General features: G+C 31.6%; 1 protein-coding gene across 1 annotated transcript; it reads right to left on the minus strand.

The window, feature by feature from the left end:
• Window positions 1–1999: 1999 nt before the first annotated feature.
• On the minus strand, window positions 2000–5479 carry LOC11424089 (mitochondrial metalloendopeptidase OMA1). Its single transcript, XM_003618221.3, has 5 exons — window positions 5379–5479; window positions 4537–4560; window positions 2993–3534; window positions 2744–2877; window positions 2000–2478 (listed from the first exon to the last, which is right to left on the minus strand). The coding sequence occupies exons 3-5, from the start codon at window positions 3530–3532 to the stop codon at window positions 2229–2231; spliced, it is 924 nt and encodes a 307-aa protein (XP_003618269.1). The 5' UTR covers window positions 3533–3534; window positions 4537–4560; window positions 5379–5479; the 3' UTR covers window positions 2000–2228.
• Window positions 5480–17408: the final 11929 nt, after the last annotated feature.

The following is a 17408-nucleotide window of genomic DNA, read 5'->3' on the forward strand; positions in this document are numbered from 1 at the left end:
ATGTAATATTGGCTAACTTCAATTTGAGTTTTTCAACTGTTACCTAGAAAATGATACTAGTAAATGATACTAGTATGTGGGTTATGAATATGATGGAACTACGCAAATTTATACAAATTCACCCTCTCAATATTCGGGGTTGATTGAACTTACTGTACATTATTTGGTCTAGCACAACTCTTTCTAGTTCAATTAACATAGATACTCGATCAAACCGGATACATCCGTTATGTGTATGTTAGATTTTAAGTAGTCATTGTTATTTCGTCTTTATACATAGAAAAACATTGGGTTTGTCATATTTAACCACTATTATATTGGTCTAAATTCATGTTTCTAATAATTAAACTTCGAGAGGAAAAACTTTTTCATCGGATTATAGAAAATATCTTATGAGGGGAAATTGATTGATGCGCGAGTCTCTCAACAATAACCATTTGATCTCCATATGTGTAGAAATAACTATAAGATTATTGAGTTCAATTATGAGTGAATATATATAGTTATAAAGCTACCATATAGTGTATTCATTGATAAAGTGTTTTCATTTATAGATTGTTGGTACCTATATCATTTTTTTTTATTACATGTTATGAATACTTGGTGGATGTGAACGTGTCTTCATTTTTATCTTCATCAATAGAATGGTCTTCCAACTTCTATGTGCATCTTAATCATTGAAATTAGTGGAACACTAATGACATTATCTTAATTAGACCATTAATATACCTGTATTTTATTAGTTCTGTCCTATAAATAGGACTCTTGTAAGAATGTACAAAGAACTTAGTATTTCTAACTTGGTATTTCTAAGTTGTTGTTAAACTTGATCGACAATAACACATGATCGACGACAAAATATCAACACCAAATATGCTGCAACCAGCAAACTGCATAGGACCGCCAGAAGGAAAACTCCCCGACACACTAAAAACACACCCAACAGCAACACAAAGCTCGCAAAAAGAGTGCAACAGCTACAAAAACAGAACTTTGCAGACCTGCATTATCTACATCAAAACCTAGATATTCAATTGTCATCCATCTGTGATCCTTCATTTATTAACAAGTCGGCTATTTGATTGGCTTCCTTTTTTATATGAACAAAGCCCACATCCATCAAACTCTACATGTTTTTTCATTTTGTTGCTCAAGAATTTCAGATTAAATGGACACCCATCACTACGCCCCACCCAATGTTAAGCATTTTAATGTCCAATTCTGTACTAATCTAATAACCTTTCAACCAATATTTTCTGCTGAAAGGACAACTAGACTGCAAAAACAATTGCCTTAAACTCAGATTCATTTGAGCCTTTTAAACCAATTGATGTTGCAAACATCGGCTTCATCTCACACAATGAATTCCTCAGCAGACCACCTATACGCGCAGCTCCCGGCTTCCCTTTTGACGATCCAACCACATTCCATTTTCAAACATTTTGTGGAGGGGGACACCGTACTGCTGACAATCTACTACCAACAATCTCTTTCCATGTTTTAATCTCTTGAATTTTATACAAATGGACCGCGTGATACACACACACACATTCTATGAAGGGTTGGACACTTGAGAGACCACCCAATCCCCAACACCACATCACATTGGTAACAAGCGCCATGACAACTTCTGATAAATCCTATCCCCCTCTTACGAAAACGCTCCAAAAGATTGAAAGAAAAACACTCATCACCTAATAAAACACCAGAGCACTACCAATAACAAATCTTAGGCATAAAAACACTCACCACCTAGTAATTCTAACATAGCTACCTATAGGGATATCAAGGACTCCATCATCTGATCCAAAACCCCATTATAAGTTTGATAAAAAAACACTTGCTAGTTCCAATCCATTTGAACTCAATATGCAATAACAATATCCTAAGTACTCAATATGTCATACATCAACAAATCTCAACACAAGTATAATAATCATATACTCATTAGAGAGAACCTATCACTATCACATTTTCTTAACCACATACTCATTAGAGTGCAAGTAAAATAATTCTTAGAAACCATATACATCCACAATGCAATAAAGAAGGCGCAGTACAGTTTTTATAATGGTACTAGTGCAATGGTCTTTTTTCATTGGCAAAATTCCACAGAGATCGAAGCAAACATAGAAGTTAACTAAAAATAAAAACCTTTTCTAAAAGTTTCAACAGAATGCACTCTGTAGTTTGTGGATGTAATGAATGACCTGTCCTGAAGAATGAAATCATTCAACCCCACGCCTTCCTCTATAATCATTATATAAAAGAAGAGCTTCCTTCATTATCTCTGGTCGAGCCACCGCTTTGGCTCTTTCTCTACCTGATGGATGGCTAACTAAAAACCTTGCAAGCACAGGATATTTCACAGGAACATCAAACATTGCCATCTTCTCATAGTATTTAGGAGCTTGCCGGGGATCATAGCCAACTGCTGCCATTAGTAGAAGCCCAATGTAATCCGCTTCAAATTCAAACCTGCAAATTGTGAATAAATTGGATTGAGAACAAGCAAAAAGGACCGTTGGTTTAGAGAAGATGAAACACATTATTCTACTTCCATACTCCTTGTAAGGTGCAACTCAAAATAAACCAAAGAAGCCATGTCAAATCATGATGCTAAAAGGAAGAACAAGTAGTACAAATAACAAACGTACGTAAGAACACATGACATTAATAAACAATTAAAGAACAAAACGGTAAATCAATTGATTAGAAAAGAGAGATAATGAATTAATCTTACCGATGATCAATCCAATTCCTCACTGTTTGGTAAAAATCAATGGTGACAAATCGATTAAGCACACGGTGTATCATAGAAATCAACTCGACCTTTGTACGCCTTTCACAGCCATGCCGTGCCATAATATGCGCAATCTAATTAACGAGAAAACCAACGTTATTTTTTCAACAAAAAAAAAAAAAAAACTCAAGATTCACAATGCAACCGCAACTGCAACAAGGAGTTATATAAAGGAAGATGATCAATTACCTCATGTGCAAGCATAGTTGCTAACTCTACATCACTTGGATGAAGCTCAATGAAAGCAGTGGATGCAATAATCTTCCCTCCCGGACAAACTAAAGCAGGAAAATAACGAACAGGGACACCAGTCACGATCAAAACCTCCCAATTCAATCCATCCAAATGAGACAAAGAAGGTGGTAGCTTTCGTGTCATACGCAACCAAACACGATGCAAAAAGCCATACTGTGAAATATCCTCAGAAATAGACCTCAATTTGTTGATCTCTGAATGCATAGAGCCAACAATATTTTTGGCGATCCTTGTAACCCTAACACTATGAGAATGTGTTGAAGGTAATGTCATCCCTTGAAACTGTTGTTTCCACTCTTCAAACTCTCTCTGACCAGAAATCCTCTCGGTGGAAGCTTTTGTTGGGTCAATGAAACGGGTTCGATTAATGTATGGAATAGTTCCAGGATTTTGTAGGCGGAATAAAATGCGTGGAGAAATTGCAATTGAAGCAAATGAAGCAGCGGCAAGAGTAAAATATCTGAGCATTCCCATTTCTGTATGAAGAGTAACCAGGAGCCATATTGTTAATGGTAAACCTCATTTCATATGATAAAGTAAGTGAGTAATTATTTCATATATACAGTACAGATATACAATTCCAAATAAACCAGCAAACAAATCCAAGAATGGATTCTGATATACATACAATTCAAGCGTACGAAACAGTATATTATCATTGTATAGAACTCCCAACAACAATGGCAACACACATACACATGTTAGCAAGCAAATATCTCATACACAATCACAATTATACATGCATAGCAGCATTAAACAAGTTTAGTTTGTAAAAAAGTTGCTAAGAAAAAAAGTTTAGTTTGTAAATTACATATGAAAAAAGATTAGTTTGTAAATAAATTACTTAGGAAGTTCATACCTTTTATGTTCAGCACATGTCATCACTAAACAAGTTAATGACAAGATTTCTATCTAATGTCCATATCCATTAGGATCGTATTATGTATTCTGATGAAGACTTAAGCAAAATACATTCAAAAGAGTTTAATTTATAAGACATAGATTCCAACTAACAGAAGCTCATAGTTATTATGTATAAATTTGATATTAAGGTAACAAAAGCTTATAAACAAATTGAGCAAACAAACCAAAACTGTCTTCAGTCAAAGTGAAATACATAAAGGGAAAAACACCATTTTGATCCCTGAAAGTGTAGCTCCCTGTCACATTGCTCTTTGCATGCATAAAAGTTGTAAACACATCCACAAGTGTCTCTTTTATTAGCCACTTTGGTCCTCAAATCTAATATTAGTTGTCAGTTTATTTAGTCATTGAATGTGTAATTTGTTGTTCAATTTAATACATATATTACATTTATGGCTCGGGATGTATTTGCAATTTTGATACATTACAACACCTCACATAATCGGGAACCAAAATGGTTGTGTACCCTATACATAAACAATAACTAATGACTCTCATACCATAGTTCTCTGGAATCTGGAAAAAGGATTAAAAAGAAAGAAAAATATTATTACCTGCAATCTGGAATGGAAATGAATCTGCAAAAAAGGAAAGCAATTTTCATCAACGAAAAATAGAGCATAGAAAAACAAACATGAACATAGGGCATAGGAAAGCAAATTTTGGTGTCCAACACCGTATACGTATATGGTATAGATACAATTTTGTTTTTTAATTAGTTTTTTCTTGGTCTCCAAGTCACATCCATCGTTATAAATGTATTATTATATTGTGTCAAATTTTAGATGTTTAGATAACATCACTCATTGTGAAAATCACTCTAAACAAATACAGTTCAGATCACTCTAAACATATGGATTCACTAGCAGCATAATCACCAGCATGAGAAGCTTGTCATTGCAATTATTACTTCCATTTCTTAATTCAATCACTAACAAATTAAAAACACACGCAACATTTTTCACTCGAAAATCAATCTAGTAACAAAAAGCTTTTAAAATTAACATGGCAATGTTGTAACAAACAAAGGGTTGGCTTATTTTTGAGCTTATGAAAAATAGCTTTTGCAAAGTAATAAATTTTTATTTTAATACATAAATTCTCACTAATGAAAATCGTATCTTCATAAGTTGTTTTTTTCGTAAATTACCTTGACAAGCTTATGAATAATACATAAAAGCTTATTTATTTGAATAAGAAGAAGTTGATGTCAACAATAAACAGCAAAAGAAGTTAAATGCTATAAAATAGTTGATCTAAAGAAGGAAAGATCAAACCTTTAAGCTAAACTTAGTTACCCAGTTCTTGACTAAGTGAATAATGGATAGTAGAATATAGAAACAGAGCAAACAAAAAAAATGAAGAACACAAGATTGAGAAGAAGTGATGTTGTTACCTGCAACTTGGTGAAAAGCCCTAACTTTGAGTAGAAAGAAGGGTACTGAAGAGTAGGAATGGAACAGTGACAGTTGGATGCATAAAAGGACAAAAAAACTAGCTAGCTAACGTTGTTTGAATCAAAAAAGAAAACATTCCAACAATTTGGAATATGAGACAGGTGGCATCAAAGGATGTTACTTTCTGTCTCCTCTCTTCCCACACAACATAAATACTACTCCCTCCGTCCCTGAATAAGTGATCTATTTGTAAAAAATATTTGTCCCACAATACTTGAACTTCTCAGATTTCTAAGCAAAATTTGACAGATTTACCTCTTATAAATACTTTTTGTGGTCCCCATATTAAAGTTTGCAGTGGAACAAAGAAAGTAATCATTACTTAAAATGAAAAAGTTTCAAAATAATGACAAGGGCAACTCAGTAAAAGTATCACTTTCTTTCTTTCATTTTTACATTTTTCTTAATTTGTGTGAAATGATGAAATAGATTACTTATTCAGGGACGGAGGGAGTACTATATTCTTTCTTAAACTTGCTTGTTTTTTATTCTTTTGTTTACATTTATATTTTTTTCCCCCTTTCTCACTCATCTTCATTAATAAGATTAATTTGAATTTATCAACATGTTAATGTCTGGTTTAGAAATTGAAGTTGATTTTGACGTGTGTGTTAGAATGATCATTTATCCTTTGTTTAAATATTCAGAAGTCCTAGCTCAACTGGCAAAATGCCGAAATTGTTAGGCCGGATGTCATGACCGGGGTTCGAACCCCGCTACCTCCACTTGTGTGTGTGAGTTTATAATGGCTTTGCCATTCCGTCTATCTACAAAAAAAAAAAATATATATTTTAATGTATTTGAGAGAGTTGACCCAACAGTGGATCCTCCTATTTTAATTGTAAATGATTGATTCATCTGAACTGCATAGCTTACATGATCACCACAAAATCATATAAGGAAATGATTAAATGGAGGTATTCATGAACATATTACATGTATGTATCGACAATTATAAATCATGTATGTACCCTTACATTGCAATTGAAATTATAAGAATATGAAGGATGGATGTTGTTTTCATCTTTCATGTCTTACAAATTTAACGTTTGGAAATAATTAATTCAGGATCATTAGGATACAAGAAACTGCTGGGACTTGGGAAAGAGTCCCACATCCAGAAACCTAGAAAACAACTGAGTAGATATTAGTATAAAAGAAGTAGAGAGTGATGAGTAGTATTATCAATTGATAGAACTATGAATAGTATTATTTGTTTATCTATCTTCAATTACATTTGATTAATTAGAGAGATTAGTGATGAGTTCCATTAAAGTACTATTGCTGCAATTTATCAATTCATGATAGATGTTACTCAAAAAAAGCATTGAAAATATGTAACAATGTTCCTGGTCAACAAATTAAGTACTATTGCTGGATTATATGTTAGGAAACTATTCTGAATTTTATAACATCTTTAAAAGTTCTGTTGAAACGATTGTTCTGTGAGCAAGTGTATCATACGAAATTGAAGTGTGTAACAAAGAGAGATTGTTCAATTGCAATGCCACAGTTTTAACATGTCAAGTATGGTACAATCGGAATTTGAAGTTCTGAAATGTGCAGAATAATAATTAGAGCTGAGTCATCTATTGGATATATAAAAAGATAAATTTCTCCAATTATGTTACATGTTTTTAATCATTTTGGCAATTGTTTCTATCTCAAGTACCAATGCTAGCTTACAGGATCACAACAAAATCATACAAGGAAATTGAGAATGACTCTCAAGAGATCAGTGAAAGGAAATAGGGGAATACATAATATCATGTGTCCTTGTAATTTAAAAAGCATAGATGATCTTTCTTGATGGCAAACTTAGCATGGTGTGTGACAATTATAAATGAGGATTAGCTTGACTAAAGTACCCCTTACAAGTTACAATTCAAATTATAAAGATTTGAAGTATTTTGTTTTCATCTTTCATTTCTTATAAATTTCACTTTTGGAAATAATTCAACAAGTATTCATGAAGCATATATATATGCTTGGGTAAATTAATAAAAATGATAAGGATACATTAAGATTGACCAAGTGAGTGCCAAGCTGCTGGCCATGAGTCCCACAACGAGGAACCTAGAAAGCAACTTGGGTAATATTTGATATAAAACAAGCTGCGAGTTAAGTGTATCATCATATCATTTCATAAAGTCTCATAAGTTTTCAGGGTTACACATTTCGGAAGTGAAGAAAAGCCGAGGAATATTTAACCATTGCTTGAATATTCCTTTACTTTTCTTTCACTTTTGAAATTTGTTGTTTGGAAATAGTATTGGAATTGTTACCACCAACATTGGTATGGTACTACACCCCATTATTAATTCTAAAGTTTTTTTTTTCATGCCATGCATTTGGCTTAACCGTGAGTCACCCTATCAAAATGTAATATGTTAGTTTAATTATTAAAGAGAGTAATTCAAAAATCTAATACTTCAATTTAAGATGCATTGAATGCATAAATTTTGGTAAAAACTTAATATCTAATGTTCTTAGAGTGTCTTTAAGGCAAGGTGTCTCATGCGCCCCAAGAAAACAACCAAATACGTTTACCTGATTGTCATACCTCAATTTTGCCTTAGTCAAAACTTTCATTCTTTCTTCTTGTTTTCTAATTTTTTACAAAAAAAAAATTAACATTTGACCAAAGTCAACAGTTGACCAAAAATCAACTTTTCTAAACAAAAGTCAATCAATCTATTTTTTTGCATCAAATGCATTAGTTGTGAGTTAGAGTAGATATTATATATGTTGAATTCATAATTAGACAATAGTCATGTCTATAGAGATGTAAAACTTAGTTAGTTTAGTTATGAGTTAGTTGGTCTAAGTAGCTACATAAGTATTAATGTATTACTTGATGTAACAATTCTCTCAAAATCTAAGGTGTATTTTCATTTCACTTTTCTATATTTTTCTCTTATTTATAAGTACTATGAAGAATTGTAATAATGCCCGTTAGTTTTAAATTCAATAGCTTATACAGATCTCTCTCGCATACCAGCTTCTGAATCTCTGGACGTTATTAATGAGAAAGTAAGATTAACTTAATAACTAATACATGTTTCAATGTGGACTGTGACCAAAAACACATTAGTACGTAGGAAAAGTGTGAAAAAACTTCACTAAGTTCATGATAACAAATTTATTGAAAATTCAATACCATAAAAGTTCATGTCTTACAAATTTCAGGTTTGGAAATAATTCTAGAAATATTGATGAGGCATGTCATATGTTGCATAAATTAACTTAAAATAACCATACACACTTATCTTAGTCACTACCATTAAGAAGCTTAAGTCAAAAAAGACGTGTAGAAGAGTAAATTAAAAGGATATGAATACATTAAGATTATTAAGAGTCTGTATTATAATTAGTTGTTTTTTGGATAGGTAAGAAAAATGTTTTGTCTTATGGGTTAAATGTTTTTTCTTGTGGATCCATCAACAATTATTATGGATAGATTCCTTGTTGTAGTAAATTTTGGCTTCGAGGGTTAGATTTTAAAATAAATTTTATACATTAAAACAACACCAAATGTGAACATCTCCCGGAACTCGTCCTATTTATGGACTATTTTTTGTGTATAAATGATTAAAGACAAGGATAATGTTTCATGTACACATTTTTTTTCATACACACATTGTACTACTTCATATGAGAGTGTTCGAGAGACAATACATGTGAGTTTTTTTGTGTGTGGGGGGACCACAAGGACACTTGCCAAAATTGTGTGTGGATGTACAAGTGGTACATGCCACTTAAGGTGGTCTATGTATCACTAAATGGAGTAATATGCATCATAAAATGTATAGAAACCAAGAGAGTACTATAAGACATAAGAATTTCCGTCATTGAAGTTAGGCAAATTCTATGGTACATCCACTATATTTGAGTGTACCGGTACACTCACTCTTTAAATTCATAGTTAAATGAGTTGTTTTTTTGAAGAATTTTTTTTTTTTTTTTATCATTTATAATTATAATAACTAAATCTTATTCATCAAACGTGTCAACGAAATAATTTTTTATTTTCTTAAATTTTTATCATCATAATTGAGAACATTCATTATTTTTTACGATAATATGTAAAAAAAAGTTACTATGATTCTTATAAACAATTAAATGATGTTTTTTTCTTATGAAATGTTGTTCTATGAAATATAAATATTGATAAATAGCTATTTACTACATAAAAAATTATCGTTCATTTATAAAATTAAGAAGGAAGAGTATCGGTACACCTTATTTTGTGAGTGTACCAAGTTCCCTTGAAGTTAAGTTGGAAACTCTACACATATTGCCAGAAATCAACTAACATACCTAAACCATGCCTCTAAAAGTAACTCCCACACTAGACAAATGCCCCCTCCAAAAATTGTTACCATATCTATACACTCAAGTGATGATGTTGAACAAACATTTTAGGAGTACATACAACGTCCCAATAAATAAGGCTTAGAAGCATTATCTTGATCTCCCCATATAAACTTTATGCAAATCCGACCAATATCTTCACACACAGATTGAGGTAAAACACAGTTTGCATAACGATCCTGTGAGCTCTACGGTCTTGCGATTGTCCGACTTCGATCAGCAGCTTCCTTGTCTTATGAGCGAGGTAGTGTGAATTCAAACATTCCGACGATCAAGTAAGAACGCCAAATATGTAGAAAAGGGTGTAACTCGAAGTAGGCAACGAGTTGGCCTTTATAGTTGTGAACTATGGTTATTGGTCCCTCCAAGCTCCAACCATACTCCATATAGCTGTCTAAAGGGGACACTTGTGGACACATTGGAGGAAACGAGCCTCGGATCCGGAATGAGCTGTCGAAATTGGCCTATGTGGCCATGATTTGATGGATTTAGAGGAAGCCCATAGTGTGGTCTGTGTGTGCATTAGTGGCTTGAGGTGATTCGATCGGTTAAGGAAATAGGCCTTGAACATAATTGAAGAATAACAAGTCCAATCAACCCCAAATATCATGCGACAAATATTTCTGAATCGGAAATGCTTAAATGCACGACAGGCTTTGTCGTGTGACTTGCATGACTTTGTATTCCACTTATTGCTTTTTCATATATTTTTATTTATTTTAATTAAAACAATTATAAAAAAGGGAGTGAAGCCACGTATTGGTCGTGTGGTTTCGTGGGCAGGAAATTGTCGTGCCCTTTAGCACCGCTCTTTCTGAATTTCTGCTTAGAAACATTTGATATTGTTCTTGCGTAGCTTCAGCATATTCATAATCATAACCATAAATAGGCTGAGGCTCCACTTTTATGGTATTGAATATTCATTAAATCTGTTACCATGAACTCTGTAAAGCTTTTTGAAACATTTATATATTAATTATTAAGTTAACCTATATAATAACCAACATGATTGTAAAAATATAGTAACCAACATTCTATATATAATAATAACCAAAATGATTGCAAAAATTGTCACAAAATGATTGTAAAAATATCATTTCTTTAATATAATAACCAACATTCTATTTTAATCTTAATTTCAGATCTTTATGCTTCCAATTTTTCTGATAAATGGAATATAGAGTTAAGAACTTATCCTATAGCCTGTATGATTTCCTCTTAAATTGGATCTGTCACTCGTATACAAAAGAAAGTGATGACATTTTCTCAAGATCTGTTGGGAGATACCATCGATCCCCAGATTTCTCTCAATGGAATCAATCCAAAAATGCCTTCCTAATTAGTGGCAGACTTAGCCTATAAATGAGGATTAGTGATGACATTGTCGATATTATTAAGAGCTTATGTCAAAGAATATGTGTAGACGGGTAAATTAAAAGGATAAAGATACATTAAAATTATTCTTTCATTTTTTTTTTCAATTATAAAAACTCGATTTTCGGCCTAGAATCGATTAATTTGAAGGATCTGTCCCACTGTCTACCAGCGGGAGGCGCAATTGAAGCTAGAAACTTTTTTTGTATGGACTAACCCAACATAATAATTGTTGGCACCATGAATTCGAATATGTGAGTTAAAGAGGGGTACACTCTTAAGTCTCAAGTGTTCCCCACCATACAAATCCCTCTTGATTAGTAGATATACAAGTAATGTTATAAAATGGAGTTTTTATGTGCTTATGTTATCCCTTGAAGTCCCACATCGGCTGATGCAACATGTAAGCAAGCTAGTAAGGTTATAAAAAGAAAGAAAGGACTTCTTGAATCTCCACTCATCGATGCATATCTTCAATCACTTGTAGTTGCATATTGCAGCTTATATTAGACTTTCAAATTTGAAAAATTTGCATTTTTCACTATATTTGAATATCTTTTTGTTGGCTTCTTTATGCAACTGCTTAGTTAGTTTATTGTTTTTAATGTTCATTTGTTATATTTTTCTGTTTGTATGTTTTTTTTATTGAATTTTATTATTAAATATATTTATATTTTTTCAATGGAATCAAATCAATAAAATTTACGTAAAAGATAAATTTTAGTTTCGTACTGCGATTGTTATGACATTATACAATAGAAGAACATCGTTAAAATTGGTCACTGAAAAGATTTTTTTCTTTCTTTTTATGATTAAACACCAAAAGGAAAATCTAGCACTAAACATATGAGATAGAATAATTTTTTGATTACATGAGAAATATATATATTAAATAAATTGTCAAAAAACACTAGACAATACAAGTAACTTAAGATTGCAATTGGTTTTAGAGCTTTGTTTTAGAAAATGTGTTTTAAAAATGGTTTGGGGTTGAAAGGAAACAAGACCTACATTGATGCACAACTTATTACGGGAACATTGATTTTACATAAGTCCTACACTAAAAAAGTTAGATCAGAAGACATTATGTTAAACCATTTTAACCAAAAATGCTCTAACAAATCTACCTGGTACTTTGGTAGTGCGGATAGAAGAAGTTTTTCAAATTGAAATTGAGTAACTTTGTTGAGAAAAAGTTACCAAGACTTTCCCTTTATCGCTAGAGTGACTTGAGAGATCTCTCCAAATGCTTTAATGCTCTCCAAAAATGATTTGGAAAAGGGTTTGATGAAGTTACTCAAAAAAGCATTGAAAATATATAACAAAGTACTATTGGTGGAATTGAAGCACAAATGGGAGTTATGTATTATATGTTAGAAAACTAGCTTACAGGATCAACATTAAATCATATAAGGAAATTGAGAATGACTCTATCACAAGAGATAGATGAGGGTAGTTAAAACTTGTACAAATCATTAGCACACTACATTTATTGAATTTTCAAATGAAACCCAATGTGAAGTTAAAAATGACTAACCAAGTAATGCTTTGAACTTTGATCTAGGAGTGTTTCATCATAAATTGAAGAAGTCTGTAACAAAGAGAGATTGTTTTAACATGTCAAACATATTACAATCCGAATTTGAAGTTATTTATTGGGTAAAATAATTATAGCAGAGTCATCAAATTACAGTAACATATTTAATGAAAATTCAATACCATAAAAGTTGATGGCTTACAAATTTCAGGTTTTGAAATAATTCCAAAAACATTCATGAAGCATGTCATATGGTTGGATAAAATAACTTAAAATCACCATACATAATTATCTTAGTCACAGCCATTAAGTAAAAAAAATGTGTAGAAGGGTAAATTAAAAGGATAAGGATACATTAAGATTATTAGATATATGTATGTAGGAAAAGAGAGATCAAATACTCTACCAAGGGAGTCCCACATCGGGGAACCATTGAAATCGACTGAGTATATAGTTGATATAAAAAAAGCAGCGAGTAGCCAATTTAAAGCTACACCAAACTAACTCCCAAACCAAACTGGATTTTAGCTAATAAGCTATGGGTTAAAATTGGTGTGGATTAGACTCGGCGTTAATTTTAATTAAATTTAATTGGTGCCGAATCAAATCAACATCTATTTTAACCCATTGATTAAAATTAAGTTTGGGAGTTATTACTGGAGGGTAGATGCAAAATATTTTTGTCATGGTTAATTGCCATTATTTAATATTTAATAGATGTTTTGCTCCTTTAATTTATTTTTGAATTTTATTTTAGTCTCTTAACTTTAAATCGTCTCAATTTGGTCCTATAATTTTAACTTTAAATCGTCTCAATTTGGTCCTATAATTTTACCTCTGGTTATCTAAGTGGTCTCTTCTATTAGGTGAAGATCCTCTCCATTTGGCAAAATAAATGGAGTTTTGTAAGTTGGAGAGAGACAGACAAAAAATAGATGGTGGGTCCTACCACTAAGTGGGTCCCACCATCATTAATTATATTTTACTTTTTTCAAGATTTTATGTGTCTTTATCTTTCCAAATTGAAGAAATGGAGAAACACATAAATGGAGAGGATCTTAACCCCTTCTATTAAGACAATTTAAAGTTAAGGGATCAAAATAAAATTTAAAAATAAGTTGAGGGACCAAAATATGTATTAAGCCTATTTTGTATTAATTCTCGGAGATTTGTATTCCAGATGTGCCACTTTTCAAGTTCTAAAGATTTGTTAAAAAGCAGAGGCCTATATAAAAGGTTAATGATGTGTCAATTATTTGTGGGACACATAACCCAGATTATTTTGTTTTACTCTTTCCATTCTTTTTTAAATGTCACTTTTGGAGAAATTTTTGTTCCAATTTAACTGAAAGTTCAATTCAATTTTAAATGTTGTTTTATCAATATTACCCTTAGTTATTTATTGCGGAGAGAGAAATATATGAAATGAAATATTAAATGAATGAGACAATTATAGTAAAAATATCAATTATTGTATCAAAAATAGTAACATTTATTGATTGTCTTAGTTTATATAAAATATCATAAAGTGACAATTAAAAAGGAACGAATGTAGTATATGTTTGCTTACATGAACAACATTAAATCACAAGATCCCTCAAAAGGAACTCATGAAATGTAGAAATTAAGCATAGATGATTTTCCTTGATGGCAGACTTAGCATGGTGTGACAATTACAAACGAGGATTAGCTTAACTTTATTTTTTTGACGGAAGGATTAGCTTAATTAGGTACCCTTACAATTGTAATTATAAATATTTGAAGTATGTTGTAAAACAACTGAGTATATATATATATATTAGTTTGTAATTTATCCTTATAAATAAAGGATATTTTTCTTATAAATTGCTTTATAATATCAATAAAACACGATATTTTTCCCTTATACCTTCATTATTTATTACTCTTATTCAGTTCTTTAATTTTATCTTTCACTCTTTAATAATTTTGGCACAAGAAAGGCAGAATACTCTACCAAATAACTCCCAAGCTTATTATAAACCCCATATAAGCTCTTCAGGATTACTTATGATAAGAACTTTTACTATAAACACTTAGTTAAGCTATTTATAGTAACAGTGGTCAAATGTATGGTGTATTCTGATTCTTTTCTTCAGTGTTTGGTTCTTGTTTTCCAATTTAGAAGAACTTCAAAGTGAAAACTGTCCCTTGATTTTGTTAATGAGAGTTGAAACCTTAAACAAGCATTGAATGTAGAGTGAATTTCGATTCTTTTTTCAAGCGTTTAGTTCTTGTTTACCTATTAAGAGCATGTTTGGATTGGTTTATTTTAGTTTATCAATCTCACATAAACCACTGCGAGTCTGTTGGAGAGATCTTATAGAAATAGCTTATGATCATGTTCATAAGTTTATTGTGGCTTATTTGAAGATGGTCAAGATCATGCACAAGCTAAGTTTGCATGGTGCGTGAAATTACATGACACTTATACAATGATGGGAAATATCGAGAATTGTCAAAAGGACTTGAAATTCCAGGTCAGGACTTGGGGGAAACTGATCCTAGATTCGGTGAGACATGTATGCACGTAGCTGAGGCACATGTTCAAGCAGTGCAGATGTCAAAAGGCCCTTTTCCTATACTACGCCTAAGACCTGTAAAATGCTAGGAACGGCCCTGGCAGTTGAAGAGAGTCTAAGAAGCTATGTCAAAAGGCTCTAGATATTCAAAAGACTAAGGCCGATCGGGGATCGGAAGGTGATTATGGAAGTGTTTTAGAAAATTATACGTTGGCATGTATGGTTATAGCAGATAGAGCGCTTCAGTTTAAGGAAACACACATCGGATATTCGGAAAGTTGAAAAGAAAAAACCCTATAGTTTCAGTACACGTGTATTCTGGATATGCCATTTATACAAGTTAGTTTTGTGAACGATGCATTTCACTTTCATAATATCAAAGCTTGGTTAACCACACCTCCGTATAAAGAAGGTAAAATTTGTATTAATGAATGGTATGAGTACATAAATATTCCTTAGTAAAATGGATCTAAAATTTTTGTAGAGGGGTTTTGCAACCAATATGTTGTTTTTCATCAAATAGTAACAATCCACCACAATCCATGACCCCAGCTGCTAAAGCAATATCAGATTTTTCAAAACAAAATACATCAATAATTAGGACCATTTTTTTTTGAGAGATCAATAATTAGGACCATATAACTTACTTTAATATAAAAAGGTAAATTTCTCGCAAATGGAATTTATCATGTGATCAACTAATAGGGGAATACAAGACCACCGCAAAAAGTATAGATGATCTTTCTTAATGGCAGACTTAGCATGTGGATGAGCTTGACTCAAGAATGTACCCCTTACAATTCAAATTATAAAGATTTCAAGTATGTTTTCTTCATCTTTCATTTCTTACAAATTTCAGTTTTGAAATATTTCAAGAAACATTAATAAAGTATATCATATGTTTGGATAAAATAACTTAGAATCACCACCATACTCTCTCTGGTCTCAAATGTAGGAAAAAAAAAAACACGCCAATTAAGAAAATGAATTGATTACATTGAAGTCATGTTAAAAAATGTACAACTTTCCAATTTTGCCCTTGTCATGTTTTAGTAATAATTAATGAAAGTGACTTTTGAACTCATGGAGATAGGGTAACGTGAAACAGTATGGGAGCATGCAGCTTTGAATTATGAGAATATGATTTTTAACAAGGGTAAAATTGGAATAGTAGCATTTATTAGGTTGCTTTTACTATACTTTTTCTTACATTTGAGACCACAATTTTTTTTATGTTTTTTCCCTACATTTGAGACCGAAAGGAGTACATAATTATCTTAGTCAATTCTATTAAGAAAGCTCTAGTAAAAAAAAAGAATGTGTGGATGGGTAAATTAAAAGGATAAGGATACAAAGGAAAATTTGAAACTCCCTCTATTCCTTTTTAAGTGTCATTTTTGGAAAAAAAATTGTTCCTATTTAATTGTCTTTTTCAAAGTTCAATGCAACATTAAATATTGTTTTACCAATATTATCCTTAGTTGTTTTATTACGGAGAGAGAAATATATGAAATAAGATATTAAATGAATAAGGTCATTATAGTAAAAATATAGTTTATTACATCAAAAGTAGTATCAATTGTTGATTGTCTTAGTTTATATAAAATGTCAAAATGTGATAATTAAAAATGAACGGAGATAGTATAAAACAAGCTGCGAGTTAAGTGTATCATTATATAATTTCTTGAAGTCTATGAAGTTTTCGAGGTTACACATTTTGGAAAGCGAAGAAAAGCTGAGAAATATTTAACCATTTCTTAAACATTCCTTTACTTTTCTTTGACTTCTGAAATTTGTTGTTTGAAAAACCGTATTGGAATTATTACCACCAATGTGTTACACTATAACATTGGTATGATACACCTCTATTAGTTCTAAGGTTTTTTTTTCTTCTTCATGCCATGCATTTGGCTTAATCTTGTGTCACCCTATCAAAATGTAAAACTTGAGTTTAATTATTAAAAAGGGTAATGCAAAAGTCTAATACTTCAATTTATGATGCATTGAATGCATTAATTTTGATAAAAACTTAATATCTATTGTTCTTAAATAGTATCTTTAGGGCAAGGTGCATGGCAAGGCGTCTGTTAGTATTTCCTAAAAAATATTATTAAAATAAAAACCGTATAAAAATTCGGTGAATT

The sequence above is a fragment of the Medicago truncatula genome, chromosome 6, assembly GCF_003473485.1.
Source record: "Medicago truncatula cultivar Jemalong A17 chromosome 6, MtrunA17r5.0-ANR, whole genome shotgun sequence".
Taxonomy (NCBI): Eukaryota; Viridiplantae; Streptophyta; class Magnoliopsida; order Fabales; family Fabaceae; genus Medicago; species Medicago truncatula.